General features: G+C 37.1%; 1 protein-coding gene across 1 annotated transcript in view; it reads right to left on the bottom strand.

Annotated features, from left to right (window-relative positions):
* Positions 1 to 908: 908 nt before the first annotated feature.
* Positions 909 to 14,901, bottom strand: part of ptk6b (PTK6 protein tyrosine kinase 6b) — a 17,949-nt gene continuing 3,956 nt past the window's right edge. Inside the window, exons 2-8 of the mRNA XM_038309203.1 lie at positions 9,906 to 10,027; positions 9,340 to 9,500; positions 9,104 to 9,266; positions 7,204 to 7,362; positions 5,908 to 6,089; positions 5,665 to 5,818; positions 909 to 1,568 (exon numbers count right to left, since the gene is read on the bottom strand). Coding sequence (XP_038165131.1) covers positions 1,387 to 1,568; positions 5,665 to 5,818; positions 5,908 to 6,089; positions 7,204 to 7,362; positions 9,104 to 9,266; positions 9,340 to 9,500; positions 9,906 to 10,027 — 1,123 coding nt within the window. The 3' untranslated portion in view covers positions 909 to 1,386. The remainder of the gene's footprint in view (positions 1,569 to 5,664; positions 5,819 to 5,907; positions 6,090 to 7,203; positions 7,363 to 9,103; positions 9,267 to 9,339; positions 9,501 to 9,905; positions 10,028 to 14,901) is intronic.

Here is a 14,901-nt window from a genome sequence, read left to right on the forward strand (position 1 = left end):
TAATGTCATAGTGTTTTGGAAAAAGTTGTGTTTTTTAATTTATAGCTGTGTGTAACTTTTTGTGGATGTGGTTTGCACTGCACAGCCACCCTACAGAAGTCCACTTATTATCTAAAAAATGACATTATAAACTCTTATGGTTCCTATAATCACATATAAAAATATATTATTATCATGTTGCCAATTTGTATTTATTTTTTTCTTGTGGATTTTTAATAATAATGCGAAAGAAGCAGCAAAACTAAATATGGTCACAGAAATGGAACAATAACACATACAAACATGAAAAACAGCCACAAGTTGGCGTCAGTGCTTAACACTAGGAGCAAAGGATTGCACTGTAAGAGATTTTCGGCTTTCCTTATTTGTCTGAAATAATTCAGATCTTAAAACATTGAAACTATACACAGAAAGTAAAGTAAAGTAAATAAAAAATCAAACTAAAAAAGTGATCAAAATCATTTTCAAAGTCGCCCGTTTGTTAACTGAGGTTAAACACATTTCTTCAGAATGCAGAGCTCATTTGTATTGTCAAGATTAGACCAATTTTAATTGCATGAAGTAGGTTAAAAGATCTTAAAAATCAACAGTTGTTGACCTGAAATATAAAACCAGTTGAGGAGCAGTCAGGAGCAGCCTGCAAAGGGGCAAGAAAGCAATAAAAAAAGAATATTAAAAAAACAGACATGACGCAGACAGTCAGACATGGTAGTTAAAAAGTGACGCTCCAGGGTTTCTGCTGCAGATTCAGGACTTGGGTGACCTGCTGTAACCATGGAGCTCAAAGTCTGGACTTGGAGCTGAATGAGAAGCTCAACATTTGCTTAAACAATGTGAAACACTTCTAACCCATTATGCATAAAATCTTTTTTTCTGTCAATAAATACAATTATTTTTTGAGATCCTCATTTGGAATTTCCTCAGACCATTAATATTTGATATAAAGATTAAAACTGAAACGGGACAAATACTTTTTTCACATTGCTTTGCATTGAAGCTGGATAAATGGCTAAAACAGCCAAGTCTCCTTATTCCCTCATTTTTGTTTTCTACCTGCAGTTTTCAGGCCACTAAAAACTCCCAGTCAGAAGCTGGTTTGAGCTCCAGAACAGATAAACATTAAACAATAATAAAAACAAAAAAATGGAAGCTGATCACATTTGTATTGAATATTTGGATGATACCGGTCATCCTTATTGCACGTTTTTTAAAGGTTTATTCTTCACAAGTAGTGTAAATGTTTGTTATGGTCAGCTGTGTCTTCAAAAGCATTTGGCTTTGTAAAGATGATGTTGTTCTTATGATGATATGAAAAATCCACAGCTATGAAAGGTCTGGCTCACTATCACTGGTGCTGAGTGTGAACATCAGGAAGTCAAAGCACGTTCATTCCAACTCATAGGAGCTTCTTTCCAATTTGATCTTGATAGCATTAAAGTCTGGCCTGTCCTCTGGCTTCTCCTGCCAACATTTCAGCATGAGGTTGTAGAGAAAACCGGGGCATTTGGGTGGTGCCTCCATCCTGTATCCTTCCAAGACTTTCTTATATACCTCTTGGTTGTTAAAACCTGATGGACAGGGAAGGAGGGTAGAGAGAAAAGGAAGAAAAAAGAATGCAGAAGTGGTGAGGATCTCTGCTACAACTTTTAAAAACATCTACTGTTTATCAGATTACATCACAGTAGCAAACGCTGCAGTGAACATGAAACATGCTGTTGATGCTCAGATTAACCCGGTGACATGAAGGGTTTTATTAGCTAATGCAAGTTTGCTTAATTCCCTAAATTAACACTTACAACTTTGAGCTTTATTAGGTTCACTCTACCTGCAACTTTACAATACATTTTAGAGATAGTGTGAACATTGTATGTAGTTAACTATGTGACCGATGAGGAAGTTATAACGTTTTTTTTTTTAAGGAGGTGAGTAAAAAGTTAAAATGATCACTTTAACCCTTTCATGCATGAATTACGATAGTATATGTTATGATTTTTTTACCAAGTGTTTTTATTACTCTTTATGAATGAAAAAAACATTTTCATAAATTTTTTTTAAAAATATACTTTCTTTAGGGAGTTGGTAACATGTCCACTTGGGTGGACAATGCGCATTTGTGCAACTGATATAACCTTGTTTTGTTTTAAAGAAAACTATTGTTACTTGATGGCCCCATATTTTTTTTACCTGCAAGGATCGCCTAGAATAGAAGGAATGAGCAGATATTCCTCTCCCTCACAACCCATGTGCTCCTCTGTCAGCCATTTTGTTTTTTTTTGAGGAAAAAAAAGTCACTTGCAAAGGCTGAGGAGTAGGTGGCAGTTTGACAAGTGGCAGGATGATACATTAGCGTCCACTGTAGTAACATATGTGCAAATGTGACATTAAAACATGTTCATTTAAGAGAAAACAACCATTTAATAACTGTCCACTGTAGTGACCACTATGCATGAAAGGGTTAAAACATTGTAGGTTCCTTAGTGTTCAGCAATCAGAAAATATGGTCCAATTTGGATAAAATCATAAGAAACACTTTTATTTGTCATTGCAATCTCTCCAGGTTGCAGATCCCTTTACCTTGCAAGCAAGATGAATTGTTGTGAGGTTTGTGATTTCACAAATTCCTATAAATAAATCTTGCAAGAAGCCAATAGATGCATCATTCTTGATACAGAAATGTTAATAACCAATGAAATGCAGTCACATGTATGAAGTCATCCGGAAAAACCGGGCCAAAGCAAAACAAACATGGCTGCACTGGTGAGACTACCTGTAGATGCTAATTAGCCTGCTTTAGCAGGAATTTTTCTTTTTCGAAAATGGGCAAAAGGACACGATCTGTGCCTTTGTGGATGGGAAAGATATTTGTACATTCCTCCTGACTACATTTGGTAAGAGTTTTATCAATCTTGTAACTCCGCTGTGAAACTAATCAAGAATTCTATACGTTACACCTGCTACTGCTGCTGAGAATGGAGGCAAGTCCAGCTTATTGAATTACCCATTCGGCTCGAACAATGATACAGAATGCCCCTCCCTTTTGCAAACACTTTTCACAAGAGCATTCAGACTGAACTACGCATATCCATCTTTCTTACCCCAGGTTGCAAATCCACTGCTCTCATACCAGCTATGCCAGAGATATACCAATAAATCAGACAGATCGTAGAGTTGACAGTCTTTTCCTTCACTCACTTTGATCAGTGATCATCAGGTCAAACTCAAATTAGTTTGGAACTTCTTCCCTACAAACTCTAAACCAAGGAAGTTCTTGAAACCAGGAGCCACATGAGTGAAAACTGTTCATGAGGACTGAAGTCAGGGGTTTTTATTGTTTAAATCTTTCTTGGATGTGCCATGTTCAACATGACTGAGAACCTTCATCAGCATTTTAACTTAAACTGCAAACACATCACCCAACAGCAAGTTTAATCTCTTTGTGCTTAATTATCCATCCATCCATTTTCCATTACGCTCATCCCTGATGGGGTTGCAAGGGGTGCTGGTGCCTAACTATGAATGGGCGAGAGGCGAGGTACACCCTCGACAGGTTGTCAGTCCATCAGGGGCAACACAGGGACAAACAACCATTCATGCACACACTCACACCTAAGGAGAATTTAGAGAAGCCAATTAACCCAACTTTTATGTTTTTGGACTGTGAGAGGAAGCCGGAGTACCCGGACAGAACCCACACATGCACGGGGGGAACATGCAAACCCCGGGTCTGGCTTTGCTCCCTAAGCAATAGGTTAAATGCAGAAGACACATTTCATTGTTATGTACAACTGCAAAGACAAAGACCCCAGGCCAGGAATTAAACCAGGAACCCCAGTCTGCCTCGGCAGATGGCTGCTGACGCTGAGCCTGGTTCTGCTGGAGGTTTCTTCCTGTTAAAAGGGAGTTTTTCCTCTCCACTGTCGCTACAAGCAGGCTAAGTGTGAGGGATTGCCTTTGAGTCAATGAGTCGATGCAATCAACTGGTTTTCCTTAGATAGAAAACTTTGAATCAATTTGACTGTATGATCTTGTGAACTGTAAAGTGTCTTAAGATGACATGTGTTGTGAATTGGCGCTATAGAAATAAACTGAATTGAACCTTCTTGCTACAAGTCAGTAGTGCTATCCACTGCTACATTGTGCAGCAGCTTAATTAAAATCAGATAGAATGAGGAATTTAATGGAGTCTAGACAATTAGAAGTATCTGGGTAGCTAAACATAAACTTGACTTGTGTGACAACAGCACATGGAGACACAGAGGAGACTCCACCTGCTGAGGAGACTGAGATGTTTTAGAGTGCAGGTGGCACTTGTGGTGGCACCCGCCATCTGTACTTTGTTGAAGCAGCAGCTTATCTGCAGCTGGCAGGATGCTCTGAAATAGCAATTTCTGCTCAGCTCCAAAAAAAGGTTGGAAACCCCAGAAGTAAGATGAGAGTATGGAAGGATTTAGCAGAAACAGGTCTCTCTACCTTGATATGTGTTTTATGTTTTTGTTGCTACAGGCTAGGTGACAGAATATTAGAGACTTGATTTATCCAAAATAGGCTCATTAAGGAACCATATGATCATATGATTCTCCTTGACCCAGTGCAAGTGGTGGGATACAGAGGAACTGGTAACAGTAACATCATAGAGGGATCATGTATTTCATCCTATGCAGCAGTTCTTAAACTGGAGCGATCCTTTAGTGAAAGACTGATACTTGCTTCCAGCAGCTCTTAAACTTTATAACCATCACTACTCCCAACAAGGTCAACATTTGATTGTATCTCTGCATGATTTTTTAAAAATTTTTCATTCACTATTTATACAACTCCATTCATCTAGTTTTTTTTAAACATACGTACGCAATTTCAGTGCATCATCTGGGTCCTTGCAAACACAAAACAGGCTTAAATCGGAGGCCGCCGAACTTTCAAAACCTTGAAAATGATTTCGGCTTGTTTTGTGGTCGTTTATAAAATCTTTTAAACCTTTCCATATATTTAGATTTTTTTATTTTCCAGGACTTCGATATGTTTTTCAACTTCGCAGTGCTCATAAATAAAGTAGGCTTGACTTCTGCAAGGGAATGCTAATGGTGCATTTAGAGTTTAGATTATTCAAACAGGAAGATACAACAGAACCTTATTGCCTGTTAAATGAGTTTAAAAAACTGAAAGGGAAATATTAGGCATGTTCTAGCTGCAAATCGCAAAAACAGCTGCATTTGTCATCTGCAATACAAGTTCAAAATAATGCATTCTTCTACATCTCATTTGTTAAAGTAGTGAAAAATTTACAGACCCCATCGGGCCATGACAGACATGTCATTCAACTAGTTGTAAGTCGAGGTATAATTTAAAATACAAAATTACAACAAGTTGAAAAAACAACCCTCCCTCTGTTGCCTTGGTGATCTTTCTCACTCTATGGGTAAGAGGCGGGGTACACCCTGGACAGGTCACCAGTCTGTCGCAGGCCAGCACAGAGATAGACAAAGATGTACAACACTCACTCCCAACTAAGGACAATTTAGAGAAGCCAATACACCTAACAGTCCTGTGATAGGAAGCAGGAGTACCCAGAAAACCCACGCATGCAACATGCAAACTCTGTGCAGAAAAACCGGAGCAGTAAAACCTTTTAAAGTGGATATAGAAAAAGGATATCACTTTACTAACCTGGGTATGGAATACCTCCATAGGTGATAATCTCAAAGAGCAAAATTCCAAAAGACCAGACGTCTGACTTGTTGGAGTACATCCCGTGACTGATGGCTTCAGGTGCACACCATTTGTAGGGAATTTTTTTATCTTCCGAGATGTAAAATGGCTCCTAAATGAAATGTTTTGATCTTTAAAGCTGCAAATTAGATTTAACCACAAACCAGACAATAAGAAAACATAGATTCTGGCCTAACAGACCTTGATGACACGTGCCAGCCCAAAATCAGCCACCTTGCAGATGTAGTCGTCTCCAACAAGAACATTTCGAGCTGCCAGATCTCTGTGGATGCTATTCTGTTCTTCCAAGTAAGACATCCCATCAGCCACCTGGGTAGCCATATCGACCAGAGACGCAATGTCCTGATTTTTTCCTTCAGGTCCTGAGAATAGAAATAGAAAAAAAAGAACAATGTCTGACACAGCAAGACATGTTTAACATAGCATACAAGTTTCACAGCATCCTTCTGGTGGACTGAGTAAGGAAGGGTAAAAAAGCTTTTTAATCTAATTATATTATATTATATTTCAGTGGCATCATCTTACACTGGAAGATAAAACATAATACAGAAAAATCTCACATTAAGATATAAACACACCCTGTTCTAGAGAACAGAACACTGAATTATTTACCCTTAATAGACCATTGGAGTCATCTTAACTGTTTATGGGTGATTTTCCTTTACAACTGAGCACTACTGCATTATGGTTAGGGGGTCGATAGCAAGCAAAAGCTACCATTTATATGTAGCACATATAAAAGGCAAGAATGGAAGAGCTTCTGCACAAATTATGGCTTCATTCAGACACAGTAAAAGAAGAGAGCCAAAGAAAGCGGAGGATGGGAAGACCAACCACTCTGGATTAGTCAAGGAACAAAAGGGAAGTCCTGACTTATTTTATATGCACAAACATTGGTTGAAATGTACTCAAACTCAAAAGCAAAACATATTCAAATTGTATCAAATATAATGGCATAAAAATGCATTAATTTGATCATGATGTGTCTTTATATAATCATTTTACTCCAAATGCTCTGGAAACCTTGTTAAGAGTTCATGGTAACCATGGACTTAAAAAAAAAAAAAAAACATATTTTAAATAAAAATCTGCAATAAAAAGTAAAAGAAAGTGAAAGTGGGTCTTTATTGGATTTTACCAGGAAAAAACAAAGGATCAAATCTAAACCAAATGAAACAAAATCAGCCGTGTTCCACGACTCAGTCCCTCAGACATAAACCCAACAAAAAATAAGAGAGACTAAACAGTCCATAATAGGTGCTGCAGAGTGAATTTGATCTCTGTCCCTGCTTGGTCCAGCTATTATTAAAAAAATCATGGAACAAATACTATAATACCCTTGTTTTAATCTACCGTTAGAAAAAGAAATAAGAAAGAAGGGTAGTCTAATATTTTTTCCATGACTGTTTACTATCATCTTTTTTTAAGAATGACAAAACATTATTTTCCTTGTTCTCACTAAACACTAAAGTTTACCTCTGAGAAATTCAAGTAAACTGCCTTTCGCCATCAGCTCTGTGATGATGAAATACGGCTCTGACTCGGTGCAAACAGCGAACAGAGAGATGAGGTGGCGATGATGCAGTCTCTTCAGGATTTCAACTTCCGTTTGAAATTCTTTGTTGTCCAAAGAGTCTGGTGAAAAAGAGACACAGTTTAAAGAAAGAACTGTAAACAGATTGAAAAAAAAAGGAAGAGAGGAGTTACAGGAATAAACTACACTTTCTTCCCTGGTAATAACTTGACTTAGGTTTGTTCTTCTTTCAGTTCTTCTTTGTAATATTTGGTAAAACTGTGGCTGGCGATGTGTTTTGGCAGAGCAGATCTAAAAACTGAAAATAATATCTACCAATTTTAACAGGGTTCAAACGCTAAAAAATACACTGAACTTTTTTGTTTAAATTTGTTTCTACAGAATACCTTTTTTTTCTCAGGAATACAGCAGTTACTCTAAAGAGAGACTATAAAGGCATGAGAGTGTTCTATGTTCTGCATCAACAAAACTCAGGATTATGTCTTCTGAGTTTACTTTTTTTATTTTCTTTAAACACAGGGTCTGTTTTCTGTATTTTTTACAATAACTGTACATTCAGTTATAAAGGATAAATAGTTTTTAAGAACATCTAAACATCTACCAGAGAGAGAGACCCAAGACTTATAAGGGATAAAGCCTTTGCTTTGTTCAGACACAACATATTAGAGTTATGGCAAATCGTTAAACTCGATGCCTCAACATAACCTTCTCATGCTGATTGTAGCCTTAGCATTTCAGAACTCTGTCAGACCATATTTAATGCAGCAATGAGCACCATCCTATGAGTGTAAGTATGACATCGGTGCTGGTTTTTCTCAGGGATCTTTTCACAGGCTGCAGGAATTATTCTGCAGCATACATCAAAGTAGGTTGCTGTGCCTCAACCATCAGTTTCAGTCCTACTTTGCTGGAGCAACACCTGTATCAGCAGGATAGAGACGCAGGTAAGGTTCTTTTAACGGTGGACACTGCCAGTGTGTCACCCCTACATGTTCTAATAGTATGAGGTGCAGTCAGAAGGGAGCTTGCACACAACATAACATAAAAACAACTGTTTGAGGAATCAGCAAGAATTTGCCATTGAAATACTCAAGAGTAAGTTGTATTTTAATCTCACTGCAAAAGTCCCAAAACAAATCTTTTGGTTTTGTCTGTTCTCTCTATTCAGTCTCTTTCTAATCATGACCCCTCCCCTTCCCCTTCCCTGCCTCCCACCGTCTACATTTTACATAACACTGAATGTAATGCCAGGTTCTTGTTTTGTTGTAATGCCTTATAGAAGTTGATGCAGTTAGCGATGCGTAATTTTCAGACAAGATTTTGTCTGAAAATTACGTTTCGATCTGAAAACAGAAACTTTGGTTTCCCAGCAACCAGCACAGCTAAGCGTGGATTTATGATGTTTGCACCCTTCTGTGTATTTGCCGAGGGCCTTACAAGACGAGGGTAACTGCAGTCAACTGGGGAGATAAATATGAGAAAAATGGAGAAATGGCAGGTGCACTGCGAAGAGTAGGCACTGTCGACACCTTTTCCCTTGTGCCAGGTCTTCAGACATGCTGGCACAGAGATACTAACTTCTGTTCTGACTGCTACTGAGGGTTTTTAAAAACCTGAACATCTATTAGACAATGCAGCTAATTTTTTATCAGTGTTCATTACAACTGACAATGGTTTGCATTTCCCCAGGATAAATAAGGAAAGGGAGATGTTATTTTTTAGGGTGTTGATAAAAAAGGTACTACATTAAGGCATGAGAAACCTCTATACTCAACATCATCTAATAATCAGATAGCATTTCCTGAAACCGGATAGAGTTGATCTTTTTTGTAGATGGAGTACCATTTTTCAGGATCTTAATGGCAACATTGATGTGGTTCTTCCAGCGGCCCCGATAGACCTGAGAGAAGCAGCCAGAGCCGAGCTTGTCCAACATGGTGAACTCATTTTTTGGCAGAACCCAACCATCCAGCAAGTGGTTGATATCCTCAGTGTTTGGCTTTACCTGATGCAGGAAAGACAGGTAAGATATTGTATCTGACACTCTATTGCTACATTATTTAATTTCTCCTTCTTACCCTCTTGCACGGACTTCCCAGGGAGGGGATGTTATTGAGGCTGTTGTTACAGTAGTGGTCTACCAGGTCAACCAGAGAACTGAACCGATGATTTTGTTCCACGTAAAAAGACTCATTTACATGGAAAATCTTAAAATGCCTCACCTGACTGTTGGATTTCACTGCAGAAAGAGTTACACATGATCAGAAAAAAAGCAGAAGTGGGAAGAATCGAAAATTGAAAAAAATTAGGATCTGAAAATAAAAGTCTTTTCTAAAGGAGATGGCAAAGAGGAAAGAGAGACTCTGGCCTTAAGGGTGCAGTGCCTGATTTAACACATTAAGCTTAATGATGTTTTATAAAGAGGTTCTTATTGCTTCAGTACAAAAACAACTACTGAAACATTCAAGAAAGCATAGCAAAGTTTGGATCTGCTGAGCCCAGGCTATAACCAGCCTCTCCCTGATGAATGGATGTGATAACAGCATCAACCAGAAAACAGCCAAACTTTAAGAAATCTAATGAAATGACCATCTTTTAACCCCATCACTATTACTTTGTGCATCAGTACTCTTTGTTATCATACCTGAAAGAACGTATCCAACCTTGTCTCTCTCGCTTTGGCGCACAAGGAACGACGCCTCATTATTTGTCGGGTCCATCAAGTGGTTTTGGGCTTCAAAGCGACTCATTATCCCATAAAACCATCTAAATGGAGAAAATAAATGGTTATTGTCTGGGAAATAGAGCTGTTGAATCAGGTTTTTTTGGAACAAAAAAATTATCTAGGATTAGAATACACAAACCTGAGAACTTTTCAAGGTTTTACCTATCTTAGATGTTTCAGATAAAATAACTGAATTATTTAACAACGAGCAAGAGACAAAATGCTATCCAGGAGAGAAAGTATGCTCATGTTCTCCATGGTGTTTGGAACATATTTAGACTGAACAAGAAAAAGCTGACATTTTTTAAAGTTGTGCTTCCCATTTCACATAACCTGAAACTAACAAAACATTAACAGACATGAAAATGGTAGTCCAGTGCTGCTTAAGGAGCTAGACAGCTTGCTGAAAAATCAACCTTCACTCTGAGGCATTAATCTCAAGCAAAAATAGGTTATGGAGCAGGACAGTAATCTTAATCACATAAATGCTGCCCACCCAACAAGACAAAAGGGGGGATTTGAACTGGCCAAGTCAAAGTTCACATTAAAATCCAACTGACATGCAACTGTGACATTAAATTGTTAAACCAGATAGATGTTAGACAAGAATTAATCTGAACTGAACGTCTTTATGGCCAAAGCCAAAAAGTGATGGAACTAAAAGTGCAGAAGTCAAGGTGCACGAACAATAATAAACAACAGATAAGCCAAACATAAAGCAATACATCAATCAATAAAACATAAAATACTGAGCAATCCAACAATAATCAGAATAGCTGTTAAAGTGCCTGTCCAGAGTTTAGTGCATATTTGGCCCTAGTGCAAAGAAATAATCTAGAAAGCCCTAAAGCTTTAGATCAAATGCTAACCCAACTGTTTTTAATATTCTTTTTTTGTTTCTGCATTTAAAATATATTTTTTTTTCCCTACTTGCTTTGATTCAGTTTTATCTTCCTGTATTTTAATCATGTAAAGCACTTTGCATTGTCTTTGTACTGAATTGTGCTATACAAATAAATTTGCCTTGCCTTGCCTTGCCTAAAGATCAAGTAGGAAGATCTGGAAATTGTTACTTTTATTGTTTTTGCTTCCTGAATGTGTTATCGCCCTGACCTGATTTCCCCCAAGTCTGGGATGATAAATATATGGACACGTTTTGGAAACATTTGAACAAAAAGGCTTCAGCTGACCTACTGTAGGGGTACTGATGTTGAATTATCGAAGATAGAAAACAAGAACCATAATCTGCTGAGAAGATCAAATGTGTATCAATATTAAAAACCTGAAAATCAAAAAGAAAAAAGAAAAGACACACTCAATAGAAAAAAAAGGCTATTGATTTCTGACTTTAATATCTGATTTCCGACTGTATTTGCATAATTATTCCTTTAATCTGAGAATTCTTGAAAAGTCTGACTTTAGTCTCTGAATTCTGACTTTATTAGAATTATTTACCCTAAATAATTCACTTTCCTCTCAGAAACTCCTGAGATTGAAGGCAGAATAAAAAAAAAAAGTCTTTAATGGCCTTAAACTTCTTCCAAAGAAATTACCAGAAGTTAAACTTCCTTTTACAAGTCTTGGATGTGGTATCAATCATTTAAATTTTATCTTTAGCATGCGTCGACACCAACTAGAATGGTATTTGTTACCAATAACCAGTTAAGCAAAATTTCTCAACCTTTTGAAGGAACACTGTTTGTTCCTGCTTTCATCTGGGAAAACCCACGTCACAAAATCCCATTCTGCTTCAACAATGAGCCGTGAGAGAAACCAATGTGACACAAAAGCAGTGGTGATTATCAGAGTCGTGGTGCTGATGTCTTTGCTTGCTTGACTGCTGAGAAATGCATCAGATCGTAATCACGCTGCTGAAAGGTATTTCTTACAGGTAGTTTTTACAGGAAGTTGGAGGAAATGCATCTTCGATAAAAAAGAAAGAAAGTTTGTCATGTAAAAGTAAACTCAAATCAGATATTATATAGAAAGAGAAATGGATTAGTGTGTTATCCCACAGTCGATGCATTTAACCATCTATGACCTGAAATCACTGGTTGAGAACAATGAGATAAGAAGTGAAACAAAAATATAATTCCTGACAGCATCTAGAAATAAACTGCTAATCCAGGTCAGGTCAAAGGAAAACTTTCACTGTTGAGGTTTCTGGTCTAATGCTTGGGAAAGTACCAAAAAAAAACAAACAATAAATACAGAGGAAATACTCACATTGACTCTGTAAAGCTATTTAAAACTTACAGTTCATGACTACTTCACTTGTACACTGGAATAACGTAAAAGTGAAGTAATTTTAGTAATCCCATTCAAAAAGTTATCCACATATTTATATTCATTACAGTGAGTACCGGTAATATATTTTTAATTTGATTTTCGGGGGCAGTTGATGATTTCAGCTGATAGAGCAAATAAAAACAGCAAATATTACAGATGAATATTAATGTTACATTGTGGTCAGGTTACACAGTCGTGGGAAAGATTGCAGACTTGTCTGCAGACAGCTATCCTGCAGTCAGAGGTCAAAATCCACCACGAGGAGGTAGATCACATAAAAAAATTTTCTGATGCCAAAGTTCAGTAGAAGCAAGAGGTGTGGTAGAAAAAGGTAAACATTTTGTAACAAAGCATAAAACTTTAAAAAGGAGCGGACTAAAGATTTTGTTTGTTCTTCAAGAATAAATGGATCCTCTACATGGGCTACAACTGTTATATTCCCTTTGTTTACCACACAGAGGGCAGAGAAGCTTCTTATCTGGGTAAAGAAAAATGGACTGTTGCCCAGTGGTTTGAAGTTTCCTTTTTAGAAGAAAGTCCAGTTTGCATTTAATTTGGAATCAAGTCTGGTGTAGAAAAAGACCGATTTATGGGGACGATTTTAGTGCCTGGCTCATTAATCAACATCGGCCAAAATGTGGCCGATATAAAAACTGTATTTTTGCAGCAAACTTCGCCCGTGGTTCTGTCAGCTAAGCATACAGAGTCAGACCATCATACCCTTAGTAATATGCATGCAGGTGCATGATCGTTATTAGCGGTTATCAGTCCCATAGAATGGGTTCAGATTGTGCCAGTAGGCTGTTATCACAGAGTGAATCCTAATCCTAAATTAATTCCTTTCCCCCAGTGGAATTAATTGATCTATTTAAGTATAAATAATAAATAATTTCAGTAGTTCTTTGTGTACTCTAAATATAAATAAATAAAAACAAAATGTGCTGCATGTCGATCATATGAAACAAACTACAAACAAATAAATTTCATATCATATCAACTAAAATGTAGAATCCTCTCCCTATAAATATTTAATTCTCTGTGAAAAAAATGCTAATTAAACAATTAAATTCTTTAATAAGATCCTCCTCAAACTGACATACAATGGTTTTTTTTTAAAGCTATTGTGTGTGGTGGACCTAGTAAAGGACTTTTTTGTACTTAAACTATAACAAAAACCTGACTTAATCAGGAAATAGTTGGATGATTGGATGCTAGGAGGCAGAGGAAACTCTATGTTATGTGTTTTACAAAGCGTATGCTGACAGAACAACGGGTTCTTATTCTGCTCCTCTGCCCCTCCAATCAGATAGCTCTCTCTGCACCACCTCTCCCTGCAAACACAGAGGGTCACAGCTGCTGCTCGCAGAAGCACGAAGTTGGATAAAGAGCAAGAAAGTATGTAGATCACTCCATGGTAAACTGGGATTTTGTAAAACTACATTTGTGCCCCAGAACAACAAACGTCCTCATGGAAACACACTGTTACGAAGCGTTAAGTAGAGCTGACGATTTTTGTATGTGCTAGTTTTGTTATTAGTATTTTAGCTCTATGAAATAAACACAGTTTTAGAAGGAAAATAAGATTATTATATTGTGTTCCACTACACATCATTATGACATTAGGGCTGAGTATTGGCATGGGTGTTGCAATATGATACGTGTCCCGATATTTGGCTCGTAATACGATATTATTATGATATTGCAATATCACGATATATTGTGATATTTTTCCAGCTGTCAAAATTAAATGTAAAAATAAAAAAGCAAGTGCTGTTTATGTTAATCAGAATATATTGATCATTTTGTTATATTGGTATCCATGTTCGGGGTTTGAGTCAGTCCACGTCTTCCACTGTGAACGCATCAACTACAGATAAGACGGTACAGAGGTAGCCCATTTTTCCTCATTGTTTTACGTAATTTTTATTTATTTTTTTATCGATACTAGGAACTAAAAAAATCTAAATTATATTGAGCGCCAAAAATCATAATATATCGCCAAACTGATTTTTTCCCACACCCCTAGCTGAAATGCAGGCTGTACTGGGGCTCATAAATTCCAATTTGTATTGTTTTGCATTAGATTTTTAAAAGGCTCCAACTTAGTTATTTAGTTTCAATCCCATTTAGATGTTTGTTTTAAAAGCTGCAGCATTTCTACTTAAATTTAGTTCGGTCTCCTGCGTTCAGTGGGAGGGAGCTCTTTTAGTTGCTTGTAAATATGACAAACTTAAATTTCTGAGGTGTTTTTGTGAATTGGGCTTTTAAAAATGAATCAGATACAAAACACCTCCCATGAGCCTGTGTGTTATCACTTTAGACTGTATGCAGTCATTTGTTTTCATTTTTAAATGCTTATCTGTAGAAGTCAAATCTAATTAGCAAAATACACTTAATGTAATTATATTAATTTCTCCGGCAGCGGGAAACAGTCAGTTGTAGACCCTCGACATGAAGTATGTAACAGCTTTTGAATGCAGCATCTGCAGTGTTACATTAGTCAGGGCTGCAGCACCAGTATGAAGAAAAACTCCATGAATTTAAGGCAATATCTAATCAGCATCACAATAATTGATTGTATTTATAGTTGTATGTTCACACTGCTCAAATTAAAGTTGCTTATTTT

The sequence above is a fragment of the Cyprinodon tularosa genome, unplaced genomic scaffold, assembly GCF_016077235.1.
Source record: "Cyprinodon tularosa strain WSP-4 unplaced genomic scaffold, ASM1607723v1 ctg66, whole genome shotgun sequence".
NCBI lineage: Eukaryota > Metazoa > Chordata > Actinopteri > Cyprinodontiformes > Cyprinodontidae > Cyprinodon > Cyprinodon tularosa.